General features: G+C 35.6%; 1 protein-coding gene across 1 annotated transcript; it reads left to right on the top strand.

Annotated features, from left to right (window-relative positions):
* The first annotated feature begins 9385 nt into the window (after positions 1-9385).
* On the top strand, positions 9386-16347 carry LOC149398075 (transcription factor CAULIFLOWER-like). The gene is made up of 8 exons (XM_089614714.1): positions 9386-9542; positions 9616-9808; positions 15133-15211; positions 15288-15355; positions 15469-15559; positions 15697-15738; positions 15908-15949; positions 16065-16347. The coding sequence occupies exons 2-8, from the start codon at positions 9624-9626 to the stop codon at positions 16110-16112; spliced, it is 555 nt and encodes a 184-aa protein (XP_089470840.1). The 5' UTR covers positions 9386-9542; positions 9616-9623; the 3' UTR covers positions 16113-16347.
* Positions 16348-25352: the final 9005 nt, after the last annotated feature.

Below are 25352 nucleotides of genomic sequence, written 5' to 3'. Positions count from 1 at the left end.
CTGTTCATGCGAACTCTCTTTTAGTAGATATATCTTATTATTTATTTAGTAGTTATATACAATTTATTCATTTATATCTATCTCTGCTTTAAATAATATCAGATAACTATTATTTATAAAACGTAAGATAAGACAAAATTTACTGGTTCATACGAACTCTCTTTTAGTAGTAGATATATAGAATGTCTGTACATGTCATACGTAATAAAAGGATACTTCAATAATTACTCGTACATAGTATAAATACCCAAGTTATATACTAATAAACAAATTATATTTCGATCAACCAGTTGGTATTTACATGGCTGTTCCAAATAGATATAGACCCAAATAGACATAGCATAATAAACACGTGAAAATTGACATAGCAAGGAAGAAAATTTCGTGATTAGCCCCATTTTATTGTTAAAAGACGGAGAAGAACGTCAAACACCGGTTGTCAAAAGTTGTCTGTTTTAGAAGCAGATACCTTTTAGAAGCAACAATCCGTTCTGATTAGATGTGTTTTTAGACTTTTAATTAGAAGTAACGGTCCGCTGTTACACTTTAGAGAGAATATAAAATATATCAACTCGATTCTCGGGTATTAATTTTTTTCTCTTTAGAAGTGAATAATCTATTCTAATTTTTGTGAAAATTTAGGCGATTTGAATTTGCCCCTCTTTATATTTTTTTTTTATGCTCTTAGAAGTAAAAATCCGGCTATTAAAAGCTAGGTCAAATCTACTAATGACTTTCTTCCTCATTATCGTTGTTCCTCTAAAAAAAAGCCTCCCCTTTTAATTTAGCATATTTTAACTATATAGCAATTTAACTTATAACGTTTTGTATAATAGCTAAATTTTTGTAAATTTTATGTAAATAACCACCTCAATTTATTTACAACACTAAAAAAGACAAAAAAAAAAAAAACTCAAAATAAGAGAGAATGTTTTTGGATATTTTTATCTTTTTGAGTACCGTAAATAAGTTGAGGTGGCTATTTACAAAAAAATCTACAAAATGTTGGCTATCTAGCAATTTTTAGACTTTCGGTGACTTATTTGTCTAATTTTGTGTTTAATTTATCTCTGTTTTCCTAAGTCTTCCTACTCTGTCTTCCTCCCTCTTGCCTTCACACTCTCTTCTCCACGCTTTCTTTAGATGAAAGTAAAGGTTGATTAGGAGGAGTACCATAATATACGATCATCCTGCTCACAAGTAGTGATACTTTATTTTCAGGCATTTATTGGTGCTTTTTAGTTTTATGAATTAATGCTTTTATTATTAGTTTATCAAATCATTAAATTCATATTAATTTATTATGATAAAAAATGAAATAAAAAGAAAAAAAATTGAGCACGTAAGAGATTGAATCACATTGTTTCAAGTGATTTTTTTAATATTAGAAACACAGCATTACATCTTTTGAAATATAGGTTCCCTTTTGGGTAAAACAAGGATTAAAAGACATTGTGGACTTGTTGATTGCAAGGTTTGAGGTACTGGAAAATCGGTCGGTTACCATGCGGGAACTCGTGAACTGCTGGTATCGGTACTGATACGTCCAAAAATGTGGTGTCCAGGAAGAACTCGGTCGGTTTCCGCAAACCAAAATTCGGTTAGCGTAAGTTAAAATCTTATATAAAACCTAGTGATTCTCGAGATTCCCGCAAACAAAATTTAAAAGGGGTTTGAAAACTTTTTATGAGAATCCCGGAACCACCGAGTTCAAATCGTCCCCAATTTCCACATCTCTCGCGCAATTCATGATAAAGAAGAGAAAAGAGAACGACCGAGAAATACGACGAAGATTGATGGCTCGAATATTTGCTTTGGTGATCAAATCCTCCGAGTTGAAACACGTCTCTCCAAAATCTTCTATCTGCCCTTCTACAAGTCACAAAATCGTGGTCTAAGTGTGTTAGGCCTAAATTTCTCGGAGTCCCTTTTCAAAAAAAAATTCCGAATGGGCTTTTATTTGCTCAAGTTGAGTTCGTAACGGGCTTGTACCACGGAACATATTTGTTCGTACACATACCGAATCATGCAAATAAGCACCAATCTGATTTCGTAGTGTACCGCATTACATAATGTTGTACCACATTACAAAGACGTGTCACTCTGTTTGCTCCATCTTCAGCGTGGCTGATCCATTTTCTTCCTACTAATTAGTGTTCAAACTCTAAAAGAGTCCACCATCACCTATTGCACACGTAAACACTTAAAACACAAGATGTGTTATCGCAAACACTATTACACTAATTATAACATATAACAAGGTGGAAAATTATACTAAAAACAATAATAATTCATGCACTTACATAAGGACATGACCGAGAAACTATTATAATATGAAAGTCAAGAAAGGAGCACTGTTCATCTAAAGTCATTTTACTATGGTATTGTGTCGATATAAATTATAAAGACTTCACTACCATTTGCATGGAAAAATAATTACAGTTTGTGCCACTACTTCTTAATCACCATTTAGATCATCATCAATTTACGAGTGAGTCATTTATTGTCATCATTATAATAGTACACAATGTGATGTAATCTTTTTTTAAGGCCGATGTGATGTACTTTACCGCAAATTTTACTAGTTGTCGTAGACACCACAAATTGTCATTGGAATTCTTAAATGCTCTCAAATTTAATGTTAATATTTTTTTTCTTCAAATTATTTATCATTACTATGAGAAATTATGTCGAATCCTTTGCGCTTCTTTCTAGAAACCTGACGAGACCACCACAACCATGAAAGCCTCCTCGGCCACCTCGTAACTAACTTCACGACTACGTCAAATGACAGAATGCAACGTGTATGTACTGTGAGCTAAAAACAAAATAAGAGAGCTAAACTAAAACTACACCGTTTTACTCTCTAATACCTCCCCTCAAGGTAGATGATATATGTCAAATAAAGACACCTTGCACCTGAAGGTCTTTAGCACATGCGTGGAAAGTGGCTTGGTCAGCAAGTTGTTGATGAGTCCGAACTGAAAGGAGCTTTAACACGCCATATTGGAGATGATGACGCACGAAATGATAGTCGATCTCGATGTGTTTCAACCAAAGAACTTCACTCGTAGCTACAACAATTGCATGATACTCTACCTCAGCCGATGAGCGAGACACAATGACTTCCATAAGACCAAGGAGTCACCCAAGACGCAACAGAGACCAATATGGAAACCTATAGAAAATGCTCTTATCGCTTTAACTCATCTTGCTCGGTCCACATTTTCGTTTCTTTTCAATAAAGTCAATGTGTTTTCCCGTATTGCTTAATGAATGAGTCGCAACTGTTCAAGTATGTCCATCGCTAAAAACTTCTTTGGCGGAAATTTTATCTCGTTTCGGTCTTTGAAGTTTATGCTCTTTCTCATCGGGTGTCCAGCTGGCCAAAACTGACGTTGGTCGTAGTAGACGACTATGCTTCTACAACGCAACAAAGGCATATCTTTATTACACGTAGGGCATCCATAATACCCTTGTCCACTCCATCTTGTTGGAAAATCATTTATTGTCCAAAGCACTGCAATGCGTATCTTGAAAATACTATCGCTAGCTTCATCTCACATCACAACTCCTTCTTCCTACAACTCCTTCAACTAGCGGTTGTAGAAAAATAACCATGTCTATCCCCGGCGCGCTGCGACCAAGAATGAGTAGCGGCGACATCTTATATAATAGTTTCATGCACAACAAATGAGGGAGGTTATAGGCAATTGACACCACGGGCAACATGTTGTACGATAGACTCATTTCTCCGAAAGGGTTGAACCTATCCGCAGTGAGTCCAAACCGAATGTTCCTTGGCTCTGCTGCAAATTTGGGGTACATCATGTCCAGCTATTTCCATGCCGACGCATCTAAAAAATGATGTAGTACTCCCACCTCTTTGACACGTTTTCTATCATACCACTGCATTTCAACAGTCATATGTCGACAAGCGTACAATCCTCTCAATCGATCCTTAAACGGAAAATAACTTCATAATTTTTAGGAATTTTCTTGTTGAGCCACTTCACCTTCCATCTACTTTCGCTTCAAATGGGCACACATCTGCCTTCTCGTTCTTTAAAAAAACAATGCGTAATCGTTCTTTCAAACTTCTATCATCTCATATCCCATTCCAAAATGCTTTTGCTTTGCTTTCACCTTATAGTGCGTTTATGTAATTTTGATTTCTCCCAGTTGAGACCTCTTCAAAATCTTCAATAGTTAGGTAAACGACTTCAGTGTCCACTAGTTCATGACTTCGATATGCATCAGTGAAACAAGGAATAATAATGACGAAAATTCTTTGCACCTAGTTACAACTCGGATTTGAGATCCGCGATGAGGTCTTGTAGCTGATCGTAATAGCGCTCTTTACTCGGAGACGGTTCTTCAAAATCGTCAGGATCCTTGTGATACACACACTCATAGGTACACACATGGACACATACACACACAACACACACATACCAAACATACACACACCAAACACATACACAGACGCAACTATTATGTAGAGAGAGAGAGAGAGAGAGAGGGAGAGAGAGAGAGAGAGAGAGAGAGAGAGAGAGAGAGAGATTCATGAAGATGGAAGGAGTTACATAGATTCATGAAGATGGAATGAGTTACACAGATATAGAGATATACATACCTGAGGTAGTGTGGACCTGGACGACCATATGAAGAACTGCCCAGAGTGAACCTGAGCGAAAGAAGACGGCGGGGTGGCGGCAATGGTCAGAGTTTAGGGTTTAGGAGTGATTATGGGGATTTGAGATATATGAGGTGGTGGTTGTGGTTTGGGCATAATGTATGGTTAGAATTAGTGGTGGTCGTGATTTGGTGGGGAGTTGTGGGTGATTCGTGGTTGGAATCGGACGTGGTGGTGAATCGGTCAGAGTGAAGTTTAGAGAGAGAGAAAGAGAGAGAGTATGAAAGAAAAAAAACCTTTTTAGGCCTAATAATACTCGCGAAAAATCGCGGCTACCATCACGATTATAGGCCGTTATACAGTAATCAGCCGTGACATATGTCACAACTATTAAAAATCCCTAAATATATAAGCGCAAAGAAATTTCCGGCTGAAAGAAAAATTGAAATTAGATACAGCCGCAACATGTTGCGGCTATATAGCCACGACATGTCGCGGCTAAAATTGTTTTTTTTTTTTTTTTGTATTTGTATTTGTTGTAGTGTTCTTCTTCTACTTTTCTTTTGTGGTTATGAAGTGCATGATTAGGGGTAGAATGAATCATGGTGTTTTAGAGAAAAGGAGAGAAAAAAATTGTACGATTTTTGGTTTAATTCAGCTAAGAATTGGAGATAGGGTTTGTAAAATTCGGGATCTTGATTTGTTAACAAATTGTCTGGTTCATCTGCGTTCAGACATTCGAAGGATGTAGGAAGAGTCAAAATGCCATCCTTCAACTCGCTAAATCACTTGATCGATTGATTTTTTCACATTCCTAAACCTTTTTTTTTCTGTATAAAAGAATTATAAATTAAAATATTATAATTTTTCAGACTCGAAACTCCCTTGAAATACAATATTTTTTATTTACTACATGAGCATGTAAAACTAGTATAGATTTGACAGCAATTATGTCAACAATTTGTTGATATGTATATAAACAAACTATGCCATTTGTTGACATATATGTTAACTAATTGTGTCGCTTGTTAACATACATGTCAACAAATTGTATAATTTGTTGACTTGTATGTCAATAAATTATGTCATTCGTTGACTAATTTATTGACATATATGCCAACAAATCGTCAAGCAAGCCCATATCAAACTAGCCCAAATTTTGTTGACATATATGTCAACAAATCATCAAACAAGTCCAAGTTTATCTTCCGGCCCATCCTCATCTTCCTCGGCGAAGAACTCGGAGATCTTGGTTATGTCATTTGTTGACATATATGTCAACTAATCGTATCGCTTGTTGACATATATGTTAACAAGTAGTCAAACAAGAACATATCAAACTAGCTTAGATTTATTGACATATATGTCAACAAATTGTCAAACAAGCCTAGGTTTATCTTTCAATCCATCATCGTCTTCCTCGGCGAAGAACTCGACGGTCTTGGTTCTTAAAGCGAGAGCAAATTTTTGAAACTGTCGGATATTCGTTTAGGGGGTTCCGATGAGCCGTTGATTTTGGCCATGACGAAGGTGGAGCTGCATGGTGGAGAGAGAGAGTAGAGTCTGATAAAAAAAAGAGAAATAAGTTCAATCTCAGAAAAAAAAAGAAAGAGAGAAAGCTAATAGAGATAGTTAGAGATCAAGATAGGAGAAAAAATAAAGAAAATAAAAGAGAAGGGTAGAAAAGTATTCAAAGATTTATCTTTCCAATTTTTACTAATAGAATTATCTAAATTATGGTTTAAGTTGATTTTGAGATAAATCTTTATAGCAACTAATAGTCTTGTCCATTTTCCTATATTCTATGCCCATTTACTACTCTTTAAGATGGGATAATTCTACAACTATGACCATTTAGAAAAAAAAATTGACCAAAATCCATTAATTCCCAAAACTAGACCATACCATAAGAACGATAAATGTTTTGGTTACCAAAAATACTCTCTCTCTCTCTCTCTCTCTCTCTCTCTCTCTCTCTCGCACGCGCGCACGCGCGCCCGGCTGAGTTGGGTTCTTTCTCCTCACATCCATCGAACTGGTTAGAGGCAACAGTTTGGTTCATTTTAGTTATTCATATATATTTGTTCTTCATATTGTTGAATTCATTCTTCATTTTTTATGTATAGGCTTTATGACTTTACATTAAATATATGTTTTTACGGGAAATCAAGTGGTATGTGAAGTTAAGCATATGATTTCGATGTTTATTATTATTATTATTATTATTATTTTAAAAGTTTTTTCAAATCTGGAAATTTTCGTCTTTAAAGAATTATATACATGAATGTCAATAATTTATTTGATGTCAATAAATCTTAAAAGAATCTAAAAATTTCTTTCTAAGTTTCTTGACATGTTTGTCAATAAATTTTTAGATGTCAATAAATATTCAAAGAACATGATTTTTTTTGTTGAAGATTTATGAACTTGTTTGTGAATAATTTATGAATATGAATAACGCGACTTTGACATCTATCTATGTTTTCAGCAAAGATCCATTGATGGTTGCTTTCTTTATTGTGACACCAAATGAGGGTAGGCCATACTTGTTGTGACAGTTCACTTGGCAAAATGTTATATCTCATTTCTTGGGTCATAAATTTAGTGAAACTTGAGCTGCCATTTGCTTACTATAGAGTGCATAGATGATTTCGTCAAAAAATTTGGTCTAACGCTAACCGGTTATAGCAATCAACTTCAAAATTCTATGGACGTCGGAGTCTTATACATGAATCAATAACTCAAGTCTTAATGTGATTGTTTAACTTGTTTTGACTTAAATCTTGGAAACTTGTGAGGATCAGATCCAAAAAAGCTCACCATGGGGGAAAATTTGAAGAAAAAAAAAATCAGGGGAAGCTAATTTGAAAGAAAAAAAAAATCTCAAGTGAGGTTAATTTGTAAACTCTTAAGGTACTTTTTTTTTAAATAAATTAAAAATGAAAAAAAAAAAAATGAGGGGATCACGTGACTTTCCTGGGTCTCATATAAATCTATCACTGCTTGTGATAAGTGCCATGCTTGCACTAGAATTGCAACATGTAATTACTTTTTATTTGACACTCTATCTTGCCAAGTTTGAGACTTAAGGCGAGTTTCACTTTGATGAAAAACATGTAACATTTACATTTTTACAAATAAATACCAGTTTAACCGTATTAAAGAGACTGTTTTTTTTAGTGTCTTAGTGATTGAACCGTCCTTCATTTTCATTCTCTTTTATAGACACGCCTCAAACACAAAATGCTAGGAATATGAAATATATGCGTAGATGGATTGAGTATATGATAGAAGAGAAGTGAAAAGAAAATATAGTGAATTATAAACTTTACAAAGTTCATTAGTATAATTAATCACTGTCTAAAGTAAGTACAATATAATATGGGCAGCAGTACAGCCAATAAAAAACTTAATTTGGCTAAATAGTCAATGTTTAGTATATTTTGCATAATAGTAATAAATCCACATTAACCAGAGAAATCAGACTATAATATCCTCCATTAACTAAAAACAATATTTAATCAATTAAAAAAAGAAGTTTAAAATAAACAAGCATATACACGTTCAAGTGTATACAACACGAAATCAAAGAAAAAAAAAAAACAGAAGACAGTTTTATCTTATACCCATTTCCCTAAAAAAAGGAAACAAGAAGCCATACTTCACGTCTTTTTAAACCTCATTTATAGGGATGACAATTTGACCCGTTACCCGCGTTCCGGCCCGTTACCCGATTTATTCGGGTCGGGTAATACGCGTTATTTTTGGGTAAACGGGTAATACCCGTTAAGGTTTTAACGGGTCCGGGTACGGGTAACGGAATAGCCATCCCGTACCGGTTACCCGGGACCCGACCCGTTAACTTTTAAATATTTAAAAATATAATAAATCATATGTTTACATAATTAGATGATATATTCTAAACATTGTTTTTAAAAATATAATAAATCATATGTTTACCTAAAGATGATATATTATTTTTAAACTTTATATTGTTGATAGATTTTTATTTTATAAACGGGTAAGCGGGTCTACCCGACCCGCTACCCTTTTTTAAACCGGGTAAATGGGTAACGGGTCCAACATTTTTAACCCGTTTATCCGGCGGGTATCCCCGTTACCCGGCCCGTCTCAAAATCCGGGTAACGGGTAAAAAATTATAGCGGATACGGGTAACGGAATAAGTGTACCCGGCCTTACCCGTACCCATTGCCATCCCTACTCATTTCCCAAAATCAAGGGAGAAAAATGCTACAAAAAAAAAAGAAAAAAAAAATTCAAAGCCTAAAATTGTTGACAAATAAAATTACCGATATTAACACAAATGAACAAAAAATATACTGACATTAACGTAAATTTATAGATACTAACACAAATAAATACATATATATCGATTCAATTGCATAAACACAAATATACAAATCGACGAGTACCTGCTCCATACCGACAATTGCATGTACGAGAGAGCATCGTAAACAACTGAACTTGTGGGGCCTGTCTTATGGCTTCCGTCCCCGAGACTCACGAGTTTGATATTATGTCAAGAAAAAAGCTGAATTGTTTTACATAGTTAAAGTTAAGTTATCAGCGGTTAAACTTACATTTATTTGTTTTATCAAAATTATAAGTCGGCAATGATAAAAAAAAAATAACTCGAAAGCTTGTGGTAATAAAAAAAAACAGGTAACATATATCTTACCATAATGAAACAACGACAGCTGTACAGCGGAATAAAATAATTCCTATTATGGCATCAATATCCACAATCAACAAAACAAAGCTGACAAAAAAAAAAACACTGCTCTTCAAACTCTGAACCTCCTCTCTCAGAGGAAAAAACAACAACCTCCTCTCTGGCACGTGAGAACCGCCACGTGTCGACCACCGATCTCGGCGAATTTGCGAGGTCGTCTTTCAGGACCGACTTTCATTTTTATGTTCTGTTTTCATAACTTTATTAGGGTTTTGACTTGTCACAGAGGGAGATATGGGAAGAGGAAAAGTGGAGATGAAGATAATCGAGGACAAGCACAGCCGAAACGTGACCTTCTCGAAGCGAAGGAAAGGTCTCATGAAGAAAGCCTCTGAGATCTCTGTTCTGTGCGACGTTGAGATCGCTCTCATCGTCTTCTCTTCCGCTGGAAAGCTCTTCAACTATTCTAGCCATCAGTGGTACTTTTTTCTCTTAATCCTTGGGCTTCTAAATAGGGTTCATAATTTGCCTTTTAATTCTGTCATAAATTCGAAATCTGAGTGTCAAGAGACAAACTAACTCTCTCACACAATATACAAAATAATTATTAATTTTTATTTTATTTTATAATAATTTCATTCGTGTTCCTTATTGCAATTCGGTGTTACATGATGTTACTCTGTAATAGATTGAATTATTTGATAAAATTTTATGTAAATTTATTTATAATATTATAATTTATTATTTCATTATAATTAAGATATCCAAAGAAACATACACCATCCACAGAGACTATAGAAACTCTCATAATTGATTAGTTTGCTGTAATAGTTCTAATTATGAATCTTACTTTAATTAAGCCGTTAAGGCTCTATAGTATCTATTTTGAGACGTCATAGTGAGGATCACACTGCAGACGTACAAGTCGAATGTATTCTCTTTTTGTCTTCAATCACTTTTGAGTAAGCCCACTTATCTAAGTACATATACATATTCAATGATTGATATATATATATATATATATATATATATATATATATATATATATATATATATAAAATAATTCGTAACTTAAAAAAAAAAAAAAAAATCATTGTGTATGCATTTGTTTAGACTTGTTTTTTGTTTAACGGTATATTGATATATAGTGTATAAGTATTGTATTTGCTATCCGAATGTATTTGGATTGTTATATTTTCACTCTAATCATTCGTTTAACGCTAGAAGTTACTCCTTTCCTTGCATGGTCTATATTTTTAAGGGGATCAATCTCTAACACAATTAGATTGATTAAAATGATCGATGCACCAATTTTATTAATCATAGGAAAAATACTTCCGGTGTTTGCAAAACATTTAATGGTTTATTTGTTAATTTTTTTGGTTCCCCTATCTAGGGTTTGATCTAAAGTTTCAAGGTGCCTTCGACTACAAATTTTAGGAAAGTATGCCTATGATATAATCTTTCATAAGAAGCTCAAGGTAGAGCATGCTTGTTGGAAGGCTAGCCAAATTCCATAATGTCTTTGTGCATGGACAAGTTTTATAAGCCAAGTACCAATGTGGCTGCTCAAGTCACCTATCATACGATCACTTATAAGACATTGTCTATCGCTCTACCTCATACCTCGTGTGGATGTCAAGGAGAAAGAAATGAATGATAGTATTCACTTTACTTTCGTACTCTAGGTAAATGCCCACAAAAAATCACCCATACATTATCCATATCATACATTAAGAGATCTTGCATTGGAAGATGCTTGAAAGGGTCTCTTCACAGATTGACGAGTTCATGTTCCCAACATAAAAGTTATTCTTTTTTAAGCGTTGTTTTCGAGAAAATGGTTACGAAAAAATGATAATTTTTAATATAAGTACGAGATGGAGTATACAAACTTGCACACCATCATATATCCCAGCCTTTTGTCACGGGCTTAGTTTTTTTCGACTAAACTGTGCCGCCTCAGCTCACTCATTAGGATTAGTCATTCTGGAACCCACGAAATACGAAAAGAATAGCTTTGAAATTAAGACAAGAATGTGAGTGTTTAAAGGAAACATGAACTTTGTATTATTGCTCCAATTACGATGAATACTTGACATTCTAGATGCTTGTGAATGAAATGGCTCTCCTATTTATAGGGTTGCATAACAAGTAAAGAAGCTATAGAGAGACGATTTACAACAATCCCCTTAGTTTGCATATTCCCAATAAGATGGTGAGGTGCCATGAAAAGGTGCATTGAGCCTGATGGCTCCCTAGTCTAAGTGACTTTAGAGAGCCTTCTTGTATGCGTCGGACATACAATTCAATAGGTCTAGCTCTCTAGGGTCGAGCAGTTATTTGAGCTAAACAATCTTCCAGACCTCCATGCTCCGTTACATGGATGCGGGAGGCTCTTATCAACTCGTGACATTTTGCTCGCAGTAGGACGTGAGAGTTATTCCTTTGTTTCCTTCACCCATTCATGTTTTTAAGAGATATTGTGCTTTATTGAACCGATTTCTACCATATTGAAAAGTAAAATCTCCACCCTTTCTCAAGATAAAAAATCTAAAATTTCTCGCATTGTTCTTAAAGGAGGTCGACACAAACTTCCATTAGACGCATTAGTACAATCCTACACCTATTAAAGCGACATACATTACAGTAACTCAAAAAAAAAAAACGTCATTCAAATGCATAATACGCTACATGAGAAGAACAAATCACATGTACATCAAGGATTACCCATATATCCATGAAAAACTATAAATGTTCACAATTTGTTTGGGTACACTAGACACTTTCTATGCTTTGAGAAAGGTCGGCTAGGCCGAAAAGGTCACCCAAAGTTTAGGAACAAACATTTCCTAGGAATAAATTTATGGATTGGTCCATACTCAAAGAAACATAAACACTCGCTTTCAAATCAAATGGTCTCTACTTTGAGAAAACACAAAGATTGTTGAAATCTCTTCCACCTTGACCACGATATTCAATAATTGGTCCAAAGACTCACTAATATTGTCTTATAATTTTTAACCCTGTTTAAGTGCGAACAAATCTAGTCATGTTAATGAGGACAAAGCAGGATAGAAAGAAAGAATTACGTGGTGATGTACTCTTGTACAAAAGTCACAAGTCCGTGAAATAAGATAATTTGAGGCTTGAAGTGGGGGCATTATCGGTGATTACACAATTGAGAAATGTTTATATGAATTAGTTTTGAGATGGAACTTCATGATACTTTCACATGGTATCAGAGCCCATAAAACCCGAATGAGTATCTGATCCAATCGTTGAGATTTGGTCCAAGATGAGCGAACACAAAGAGCTGCCATCTTGAGAGGGCATATCAGGAATCCTACATTGAAAATGAATGAGAACTAACAAGAGTTTATAAATGTCATGGGTTACTCCTGTCATTGCCAATTGGTTTTGAGATGAAATCTCATGATACTTTCGCACATTTCTCTATTGATCTTTACCCCCACACAATAGATAAAGGGATAAAATCATATCCTTCCTTGAAAAATGAACAATTTTGATGCTTCAAAATGCAATGAGTGAAAAAAATATGCATTTTGACACATCCATATATATATGGGGAGTATGATTTTCAATCTAACACCAATTCTAGAGGTGTTGCAAGATCTAGAGGTTCTATGAACTCTAAAAGTCTACCAAGTGATCTTGTAGTAAAGGATATGTGAATAATAGTTTATTAGGGTAAAATTTCACTTTAAGTATACGCTAGCTATTCGCCTCTGAACAACATTAGCATGTCGTAGTTGACCAAAAATGTATGTATAGGTCACTATTATAGTATAAAGAATGAGATCAATATCGAATCAATATTGCCTATGAATTCTAGTGATCCAGTTAAAAATACTAAAAGATTAGGGAGATCGTAAAATACCGCGGATGATATCTATCACCAAAAGGGAAACAACCTAGATTATGAATTTTAGGAATTATTACAAAACAATAGAGGGCAAGGTTTATTATGGAGACAATTAGGATAAGCTTCGTCGCCATCCACAATGTATAAATCTAAGATAATAGTTACAAAATAGTATCTCATACCATACCCATGCCTATATACAAAGATTAATGATAATCCACATCAAACATATGGGTATGAGTGACTAATCCACCAAAGTTTGGAGATTTGCTAAATAGGTTTTTTAATTTTTAAGTAAATAGTCATTATGATGATGTGACATTGTCTGAACGTTTTTAGCACTCCATTTATGCTCTTGGAGTCATGGTTATTTACATTTATTAACAAATATTTATCACTGTTAATGTCTTTCGCTTGTTAATAAAATCTTGTGGCTATTTACTTCAAATTTACTAAAAGTCAAGTTTCCATATGGCTGTGTATCTAGAGAGCTCTATTTATTTTTTTACGTGCTATATTCTGATTGTCGTCAATGCTCTCTGTATCGTGCCAACACATCCTATAGTTCCCAAGACATCTAACAACGGTTATAGTTGTATAAAGTAGTCCAGTCCGGATCCTAATTAAACTTGGAATTGCAATCTAAATTAGGCAAGACCAAGTCTTCAAGGTTTTAGGCAAGTAAACCTTGTTCTATAAATTGGAATTTGTTAATGGTTATCATGCTTATATTAGGACTTAGAATGATTGAATTTTTTAGGAGTTTAGATAAAACTCAAATACTCAACGAAATGGTCTAAATCGGGATCCAACCGTTCAATCAATGATGTTATCCAGTCCCAAGTTTTCCAAAACATTTAGAACGCTGTGAGACCCTAACCTAAAACACATGCACAACCTATGTTCGGCAGCTTCATTTTAACACAATCCAGCCCAAAGTATAAGCATGCCATCACTTTTGAGCCTTTGACGTATAAGATTGACATTTATATACTAGTATTGCAAACATTCGTGTCGGATTCACCTTTGCAACAGGAGAAATTGCAGCTAAAACACACCGGGGTCAGCGAGGTTCAGCTCAGAGAAGCTGTTACGTTATTCTTAAGCTCGAAGGCATCATATTTACGTTATCCTTCTATATATACGATAAGTTATCCATAACAAGTTCTCAAAAAGAAGTTCTCTATAAGCATGGAAAGCTTAATTCAAACACAATAATGATTTACACATTAAAATTCTCTTTTGGGTCTTTTGTTCACATAAATGGCATAAGAAATTTGAATGAAATTTGCTATTGTTAATGTGTTTGAATTCAAGTTTTGCTAATGTGTTTCTGAAAAACTGCATGTTACTAAGCATTTAGTACTAAAGAATCTCCCAGTCTCTTGGCCAGTTTACTAAAGTTTCTGAAGAGCCAATAAAAAGAGAAGGAAATAAATTTGGCAGATAAACTATCATTTATTAGTAAAGTTTTTTTTTGGCTAGTTGTTCATACAATGATACGCTTTATAAATGTTGCTGTTTTTCTTTTCCAATTGTAATTTTTGTTGAATTTTTCTTTCTGGCTGAAACATATAGTTTTTTCTACAGAACGACTATATCTATAGAATAATTCTTTGAGACCAAAACTTGTCTCTATTGGCTTCTAAATTTGTTATTATTCCTTACTGGGGCTTATATGCCGAGTATAGGCTAATCTAAGTTGATTTTTCGAGCTTCGATTATCCTTTTATTTTGGTATAAGCATAATTCACAGGACTGGGTGTGAAGAACAAAAACAAGACATGGCATAGGATTTGGATTAGAAGTGATTTTTTTTATTTTTTTATTTTTTTTTTTGTGGATAATTTCATTTTGGATGACTCTTTATGTTAACAGGGCTATATATTGCTGAGATATCTACAATTACACTTTCAGTTTGGACAAAACACTCAACCGATACAAGAGAATTGCCAGTGCAGAATCTGCTTTCAACAAGCTACCTGGTGAATCAAAGGTATTCATATCTATAGCGCTAATTCATCCTCTGCTATTTTTGCACTTTCTTGGTTCATACAAATATATATGTGCAGAAGTATGAGATTGAAGAAGCTGATGATGGATATTTGACTAATGATGAAGTTTTGAAATCCGCAATAAGGTGTTTTGACTGCATTTAACACGGACATGTCATTTCTGAGATTACATTATCAAAGCTAATTATTTGTTATGTGTTTTTGTTTTTTTGTGTGTGTACTATAATCTACAATACAGTGACCCCATAATCGAACAACTATCTGTAAAGGATCTAGCAAGCCTTGAAACAGATCTATATGCGTTGTTAGAAAAAACAAGAAAAAGAAAGGTCAGTTTGATTTTTCTACAGATATCTTCTCCCATATTATCCATTTCAAACCTAAAAAAAAAAGGAAGCATATTGATCCTACAAAAAGTAACACTAGCTATTATTTAAAAAAAAATTGTTTATATGTTTCCCTGCAGTTGGAACTAATGGTTGAAACTTTGAAGAAACTTGCTGAGAAGGTATTGAAAGAAAAATGAAAATTGAATTGCCATTTTCTTGATTTTGATTATACAACATCTCTTTAGTAGTTTTGGTTTTAACAAAACATGAAATAACTCGAAGAAAGATTAAAGAGACTGACCATGGATGTGGATTCAATAATTCATATATTTTTTTTTCTGAGCTCAGGAAACACAGCTGATAGAAGTGAATCGTTTACTTCAAAACCAGGTAACCAATGGACTGTGTAAAACGTATATATATATATATATAGACAGAGAGACGTGTGCATTTATTTGTCTCCGGTTTCAATGTTTATAAAGTCCTTTTGTCTTTTGAGTTGCAGATTGATACAGTTATCGACGGTGAGCAGAGCCAAAACGACGACGTTTAAAGAGATGGATTTTGACGTGATTGGCTCGAACGAAGGTGATGTAAATTGCCAAATCAGATTTCCGCATTCAATTGAGTACTTTTTTGACAATTGGCGGTATTACAAATTTACAAGGGTGTATTTGTGTTGTGTAATATAAAGACTCTCTCGTGCCTTTCCAATATATTTGCCAGAATGATTTCCTTTTTCTTATTGTGACAATAAGATATTTATATTCCAAACTTCTTTACTGTGATTTGTTTTTTCCCATTCCGAAGTTCCCTCGAATCAAGATAACACATTACTTGTGGAGATTATAGTAGTGTTTTTCTTTATAACTTTCTTTGATTTATTCAGTTTGTCTCTAAATTATTTTATCTTTCATACTCATTTTCTTCCCGCAAAGTAAAGGATTTGAAAGAATGGCTTCAAATATCGTTATTGGTTACTTCAAGTGAAATGGGTTTTGATTGACTGGGCTTAAATATCATTACGGGCATTTACTAGAGCTTTTTTTTTTTTTTTTTTTTTTCATATGAAGTGAGTTTATATCAAGGGGCTCAAAATCAAAATGGGCTATAATGCTCTTTGTTATAGGATGAAAATTCGCCCCTTAAACTAGAACAGTGACAATGGTAACACTGAGACAGCAAAAGAAACAATAGCCCTCAATGAAGCCTCGTTGGCCAAAATTAGGGCCGAGCGTCTAGGCAAGCAAACGGCTGCCGAGGTGTCTACCCGCTTTGTCGGTGAATGATTTGACCTGGTCAGGGTCTACCCAGGGCTGGCCCAAGTCCTAGCGAGGCCTTAAGCGAAAACAAATATTAGGCCTTAAAAACTAAAGATATATTAAAAGGAAAAAGTAGTATAATTAATCGTCATTGTATTAAATATAATTTTTTTTATACTTTCCTCTATAAATAAGAAAAATTCATCAATATCTCACTTTATGTGCTTGAAGTTTTCTATTTTTTAATCCATCTGCTTAACAAGTAGGCAAAACACTTAAAATAAAAAAAAGTTGTAAATTTAACAAGAGCTCATTTTTCATAATGAATCAATTCATATTCTCTCTTAATAAAGAAAATCAAGAAACAAAAATAAAATAAAATAATAAAGATAACTAATTAATAATTTAAAATTTAAGCTCAAATAATCGATTTAGAAATATAGAAACTAGAAATTATATAAAAATTGTTTCAAGCTTTCATGACAATTTTTTTCTTCCATTTTGTTTTCACCAAATTTGAGTTCAAGGAGAAGTTATGCTTATGTTTATTATATATAAAAAAAAAAAGTAAAAGTGACTTTTATCCATGTTTCAAATGCCGTTTTCGTTGCCGTTTCGAGTCTCCTGATTTACGAAAATCGGCAAGTCGATGGAAAAGCGAACAGAAAAAAATGTGAAAAAAGGCAATTAATTTAATGTTTTCAAATGTCGTTTTCCATGGAAAAAATGTGATAAAATATATTAAAAATATATACATATTGTTAGAGTAAACAACACGGAAAACCAGAAATCACGCAGCAAAACAGATCAAAACACAAACAACGAAATAACTTCATGCGCAAGCAATCGAGAGAGATTGAGCGCCAAGAACAGATGAAGAAAGAAAAACGACGCAGAGGATTTATCCTAGTTCGGATCGATACGATCCTACTCCAGCTAGGGCACGAGAACTCAAACTCCACTATGTTCAGAAACAATTACACGCGAGAATCCACACACAAACTGAATCCCAAAGAATAACCCTGAGTTCGATCACAGTCCGATCGTTCCTCAATACAACAATCGCTCAAGTGTTTCCCTAAGAACAGAGATCCCAATCTCGTTCTTCTCTCTCTAGAAAACTCTCTCAAATGATTCTCTCTTATTCTTTCTCTGTTTGTTTCTCACGAATGTATCTGATGATCGTTCAAGGCTTAGCCTTCTAGTACTTATAGCTCGGCACTAGAACTGAGACAGTTATTCCTAACTGCCTTGCTGACATGGCTAAACTTGAACCGTCCACCTGTGATGTAGCTGACCATAGATCTCACAAATCTCCACCTTGGTCACTAACATCACTGTTGTATTGTTCTCTTGTTCCCGTGCCCCTCACTCGCTGATCTATTCCTTGATCAACTTCAGCAATTCAAGAGCTTCCTTGAACTTGCTGACTGGTACTGCCTTGGTGAAGATGTCTGATGGGTTTATCTCAGTTGAGATCTTCTCGATTATGACTTGACCACTGTTTATCACATCCTTGATGAAGTGTAACCTCACATCAATATGCTTTGTCCTCTCGTGAAATACACTGTTCTTGGATAAGTGTATGGCGCTCTGAGAGTCACAATGCACAACAGTTTCACAATCACCCAGACCTAGTTCTTTCACAAAACCTTTTAGCCACATTGCCTCCTTGATGGCTTCAGTCAAGGCAATGTACTCAGCTTCTGTTGTTGACAAAGCCACTACATGTTGTAGAGATGCCTTCCAGCTCACGGTATTGCCTCCAACTGTGAAGACATACCCTGAAAGTGATCTCCTCTTGTCCAGATCAGCTGCATAATCTGAATCACAGTAGCCAACAACCTTGCTCACTTGATTCTCTTCACCACTGAACACCATTTTCATGTTGAGACTTCCCTTGATGTACCTCACTAGCCATTTAGCAGCTTGCCAGTGTTCTCTACTTGGTTTGCTCATGAATCTGCTGATTAGACTTACACCATGAGCAATGTCAGGCCTTGTGCTGATCATTGCATACATACAACTCCCCATACAGTTTGAGTAAGGAATGTTCTTCATGTAGCTGCGCTCTGCAGATTCTTCACATTCTTGAACTGATTTCAGTTTGAACTGAGCACCAACAGGAGTTGTAACACTCTTTGAATCACTCAGACCAAACAAGTCAACAACCTTTCTGAGATACCCTTCCTGTGATAGAGTGAGCTTCCTCTGACTTCTGTTTCTCTTTATATCCATGCCCAGAATTCTTGATGCTGGACCTAGGTCCTTCATCTCAAACTCAGATTTCAGTTGAGCTTTCATCTTCAGAAGTTCATCTTTATCTTTGCAGGCAATTAACATGTCATCTACATAGATCAGCAGATACATGTAGTTGCCACTTCTCAGCTTGGTGATGTAGACGCGAGCATCATATTTGCTCCTTGTGAATCCTTGATTCATCATAAAATCGTCAAATCTGAGATACCATTGTCGTGGTGATTGTTTGAGTCCATATAAGGACCTCTTCAGCAGGCAGACCTTAGATCCCTTTGAGAATCCCTCTGGTTGTTGCATAAACACCTCTTCATCTAGTGTCCCATGTAGAAAAGCTGTTTTAACATCCAGTTGCTCCAATTCAAGGTCTTGGATGGCTGTGGCTGAGAGCATGAGTCTTATAGAAGTATGTTTTACCACAGGTGAGAAGACCTCATGATAATCAACACCCTCCACTTGAGAATACCCTTTTGCCACCAATCTAGCCTTATATCTTGGCTTCTCAATTCCAGGAATACCAGGTTTCAGTTTGTAGACCCACTTGCAGCCTATGATTCTTTTGTTTGTGGGTCTCTCCACCAAAATCCAGGTCTGATTCTTCTTAAGAGACTCCATCTCTTCATTCATGGCCTTGAACCACATCTCCTTTTGATTGCTGTGTTGAGCTTCAGTGAAGCTTTGAGGTTCTTCTTCAATTGTCTCTGCAATGTTGAGAGCAAAGGCAATGAGATCAGCTTCTGCAAATCTTGTGGGAGGTGTGATTCTTCTTCTGGTTCTATCTCTGGTTAGCAGATAGTCACTGAGCTCTTCAGAGTCATTTTGGTATCTCTGGTCTTGAGCTTGAACTTGTTCATCAGTTTCCAGATTTTCTTGATCTTGAGCTTACTCTGGGGGTTCAGCTCCACCTTGATCTTGAATACCTGTTAAATCTGGAATAACTTCTTGCACCTGTGGAGAGCTTTCATGTCTCTGATCAAGCTGTGGGCTTGTCTGAGTTTCAGGGTTAGTTTTATAGAAAACAGTTTCATTAAAGACAGCATCTCTACTGATAACAACTCTCTTGTCATCAACTAACCACACTCTAGAACCTTTGACACCCTCAGGATAACCTAGGAAGACACATTCCTTGGCTCTAGGGTTGAGCTTACCTTGACTGATATGTACATAGACAATGCAGCCAAAGGGTCTAAGATGGCTATACTCAGGTTTCTGACCAGACCACACTTGTTCAGGTACCTTAAAGTCTAGGGATGAGTTTGGAGACCTATTGATGAGATAACAAGCAGTGGCAGCTGCTTCAGCCCAGAAGGACTTAGGTAAACCAGACTCAGACAACATGCATCTCACTTTATCCATAATGGTTCTATTGAATCTCTCAGCAACTCCATTCTGCTGTGGGGTATAAGGACAGGTGTGTTTCCTGGATATCCCCCACTTTGCACAGAAGTTGTCAAACTCAGAGTTGCAAAACTCTAACCCATTATCTGTCCTAAGACGTTTCACTCTCCTGTTTGTTTGGTTCTCTACTAGGGTCTTCCAGGTCACAAACTTCTCAAAAGACTCATCCTTTGTCCTAAGAAAGTATATCCAGACTTTCCTAGAACAGTCATCAACAAAGGATATGAAGTATTGACATTTAGATAAAGAAGTTGGTACCTGTGGAGAACCCCATAGATCAGAGTGGATGTAATCAAGAGTCTCCTTAGACTTGTGAATTCCTTTCTGAAAGCTTTGCCTATGTGTCTTGCCTAAAATGCAGCTTTCACAGAATTCCAGTGCTGTCAGATTTGAGCTCTTGATTAGTCTTTGCTTTGTCAATTCTTGAAGACCTCTGATGCTCATATGTCCCAATCTTTTGTGCCAAAGGGCAGCATCTGATTGGTGCCTTGTGATTGACTCCACCTCTCCTGTTATGGTCTCTCCCTCAAGAACATAGAGACCATTCTCCAGATTTCCTTTCAAAGCTTGTAAGATGCCTTTGAAAATCTTGATAACTCCACATTGAGCTTTGTACGAATACCCTGCTTTATCAAGAACACCAAGTGAGATTAAATTCCTCTTGAGTTCAGGAATGTACCTCACTTCTTTCAGGATCTTGATTGACCCATCTGGTCTCTTGATCTTCACAGAACCAGCTCCATGAACATCACAGATGTGATTGTTTCCCATGAGCACTTTTCCATTGCTAGGTAGATAGTCAAAGAGCCATTCCCTTCTTGGAGTCATGTGGAAACTGCAGCCTGAGTCCAGAATCCATTGATCCTTAGGATCAACATCAGAAACTGTCAGCACTTCTGTAAAATTGAGTCCATTTGGTACGTTTGCTGACTCTTCTGGTGCTGGTTTCTCTGGATTCTTCTTCTTCTCTGGACATTGTCGCCTCCAATGACCTTCCTTGTTGCAGTTCCAGCAGACAGTCTTTGACTTGGACTTCGATCTTGATTTAGACTTCTTTCCCTTTTCTCTTTTCTCAGTCCTTCCTCTCACGTTGAGTCCTTCAGCTCGAGCGTTCTTGGGGTTGGTATTGAGATCAAGCTCCTTAGAGTAAGCTGCAGACACAACCTCATCGAGTGTTAGTGTTTCTCTGCCATACTTGAGTGTATCACATAATTGTTCATAAGCTTTAGGAAGAGAATTGAGTAAGAAGATGGCTTGATCTTCGTCATCAATCTTGACATCAAGATTCTCAAGATCGGAGACGAGCTTGGTGAACTCGTCCACATTTTCATCGATTGACTTCTGATCATTCATCTTGAAGCTGTAGAACTTCTGCTTCAGATAGATCCTCGTGGGTAGAGTCTTCGTCATGTACAGTGACTCTAGCTTAAGCCACATTCCCGCCGCTGAGGGCTCCTTGACCACCTTTCTCAGGATTTGATCACTGAGACTCAAGATGATCGCATTCTTGGCTTTCTTCAGAATTTCTTGCTTTCGATCTGATGTCAGGGATTCTGACATCTTGGATTCGCCTTTCAGGGCTTCGTCAAGCCCTAGATTTTCGAGATGCGCTTCCATCTTTATCTTCCATAGGATGAAATCGTTCTTGCCATCAAACTTCTCGATATCGGACTTGGGGTTCGACATTGTTGAATCTTGATCAGGGATTCTTCAAGTTGAAATTCCAGGCCCGTCGTTGCGAAGAGACAACTATAGATTTCTGAAACTAAGATAAGAAAGTGAAGGCTCTGATACCAATTTGTTAGAGTAAACAACACGGAAAACCAGAAATCACGCGCAAAACAGATCAAAACACAAACAACGAAATAACTTCCTGCGCAAGCAATCGAGAGAGATTGAGCGCCAAGAACAGATGAAGAAAGAAAAACGACGCAGAGGATTTATCCTGGTTCGGATCGATATGATCCTACTCCAGCTAGGGCACGAGAACTCAAACTCCACTATGTTCAGAAACAATTACACGTGAGAATCCACACACAAACTGAATCCCAAAGAATAACCCTGAGTTCGATCACAGTCCGATCGTTCCTCAATACAACAATCGCTCAAGTGTTTCCCTAAGAACAGAGATCCCAATCTCGTTCTTCTCTCTCTAGAAAACTCTCTCAAATGATTCTCACTTATTCTTTCTCTGTTTGTTTCTCACGAATGTATCTGATGATCGTTCAAGGCTTAGCCTTCTAGTACTTATAGCTCGGCACTAGAACTGAGACAGTTATTCCTAACTGCCTTGCTGACATGGCTAAACTTGAACCGTCCACCTGTGATGTAGCTGACCATAGATCTCACACATATAATATATACATTATATATAATACATCCTTAAACATATTTAAAGAAAATACACTGTGTATATAACTTTTTAAATCCATACATACATACACATATTTTTCAAATTTTAAGCTTGAAAAATATATGATATTTAACTTATAGTATCCGTGTGGGTGTATATATATACTACAAATATATGGGAATTGACAATGTGATATCTTGTATACTGGAAATCATTGTTGATAGAAAGTACAATTTTTTTTTAATATAAAAAATACTTATAAATAAGTTGACAACAACTCTCTCACATTCCTAATTCCTCAATAGCTTAAAAGCCTTTAAACGTCAACAGTGAGCAGCTATTTTTTCAATAGCCAAATAAATAATAATAATAATAATAATAATAATAATAATAATAATTTAAACTTATGCACACAACCCACCACCCAACATCATATCCTATAGCACTATCCTACTATATTTTCTTTTGGTCGAACGCAACTCACTCTCTCACACACTCTCTCTCCTCCAAATTTTGTTCCACCATTGTTGTAGAGAAGCTCAATACCCATAAAAAAAGCTTAGGATAATTTATAATAGATGAATACCTTATCTCTCGATTTTCTTCGATGTTCGTCGAAAATAGGAACGTTTTCTGCTTTAAATGAAACAAAATTTGGCAGTCGTTTTCAGCAGAACAACACGTCATTTCGACGAAAATCGAATGGAAAAAACGATAAAACAAAAAATATACTCTTTGTTGGCCGTCAGCCCACCGGCAGCGGCAAAATTGGCGAAATTCTCCGATATTTAGAACCTTGCTTTTACCAAATTGTTTTGAATCCTTAAGATTTAAATTAAAGTGTTTGGTGTCTTACAATGTTTCAAAATCATCACTTTTTGGACATTAATTGTTTGGACTTTTCAAACTATATACACATCATCACATCACATCACGGATGAAATAAAAAACGAGGCTTACCATATATAATTGGGCCATAAGAAAAGTGGAAACAAATGTCGGGCTTAAAAACTAGGGATTATTCCTAAAGTATGACATCTTCAATATTTTTGGACCAAAATCCAATAAGTCTTATTTAATCCAAAATTATGACTAACTATTTTGTACAATTATAATGTTAACCTTATCAATAAAATCGTGTTTAAATAAATAATAATAAAAAAACCAACTCATCTAGGTTTTCTCTTCTTCTCCACACCGACTCATCTACTTCTCAGATTTCGCTTAGCGTCAGAGCTTTGGTTCCCTTTATTTTTTGTCTCAGAAAAATTGTTGGAGCTTGGGAGATCGGTGACTCGCTGAAACTCGGATGAGGGCCTTTGCAAATATTTCGGCGACTGGTGACTCTCTGGAGTTCGGGAGATCTCATAGCAAATCGCCCCACTATGAATGAGTGTCTCGCGAGGAGGATCTTCGGTCTTCCGTCGTGGCTCGAAGGTTTTGATAAATTTTAGAGGTGGGTTTGGGGGTTTCAGTCCGGGAAGAAGAGAAAAGGTTTCTGGTAGCCTCTCTCCAGTGCTCCCTCGGCCTCGGTGAGCCGTTACCACCGCGCACCGTCGGATCTCGCAACCGCCACCACAACTACCACTACCATCCTCTCTTTCTCCCCCGGTATGTATAGCGAACCCTCTTTCTTTCTATATTTCATTCTTTCATTGTGTTTTTCTTAGATATGTGATTGGTGTAGTTTGAATTTTATTTGGTTTGGTTGTGTTGTTTTTAGACAAAAATTATGGTATGAATTGGTGATATATTTTGGAGATATTTTATATGGTTCATCAAACAGTTGTGAAAATTTCGATCATGTAGATTGGGTTAGTTTTGGTAGTGTAGCTCACGTCACATTCTCCAGTGTCTTTAATTTCATCTTCATGAATGTTTTATTTTTTTTCACGGGTAATTTAGCAACGTAGCCAATTTCAAATATGATTTTAAGGATGTAGCCAACGTTTGGTAAATTTTGCAATCTAGCCATTTACAGAAATAAACGGTTAGAAAATATCAAAAATACCCTTATACAACACAAATCATAGAAACCAACTACTAGCCAACGTTTCAAGCAGTCAACACTTATCCCGTGTAAAATAAACGAAAATGAATTGAAATTAACCCAAGAAAACAACCAACTACTAGCCAAAGTTTCAACTAGACAAAACTTATCGCGTGTAAAATAAACGAAAATTAACTTAAATTAACTGAAATCATGGATTACGCATATTTACAAATCAAATAATTAAACTATAAAAAAGAAAATAAAATATTATGGACTATTAAAAGTTGACGTGCATTCTTTTTTTTTTTAAGGAAAAAAGTTGACGTGTATTAATTGCATTATTTGGACGATCAAAACGTTGGTCAATGTTGATGTTAGTCGATTTTAATAGAGGATAATCTAGTAAATTGCTAAATGAATAATAAAGCCACGTCATCATTTGTGGCTATATTTGAAACTTAGGTGAAACGTTGGCTAGATTGCAATAACAATGTTTCAAGTAGCTTAGTCCTACTAATTTTTCTTTTTTCA

This window comes from Urtica dioica, chromosome 5 (genome assembly GCF_054948205.1).
Source record: "Urtica dioica subsp. dioica isolate 48M chromosome 5, U.dioica_male_clone48M_v1_H2, whole genome shotgun sequence".
Classification (NCBI taxonomy): domain Eukaryota; kingdom Viridiplantae; phylum Streptophyta; class Magnoliopsida; order Rosales; family Urticaceae; genus Urtica; species Urtica dioica.
The sequence above is the reverse complement of the archived record's forward strand: the minus strand, read 5'-3'. Positions and strand labels throughout refer to the sequence as shown.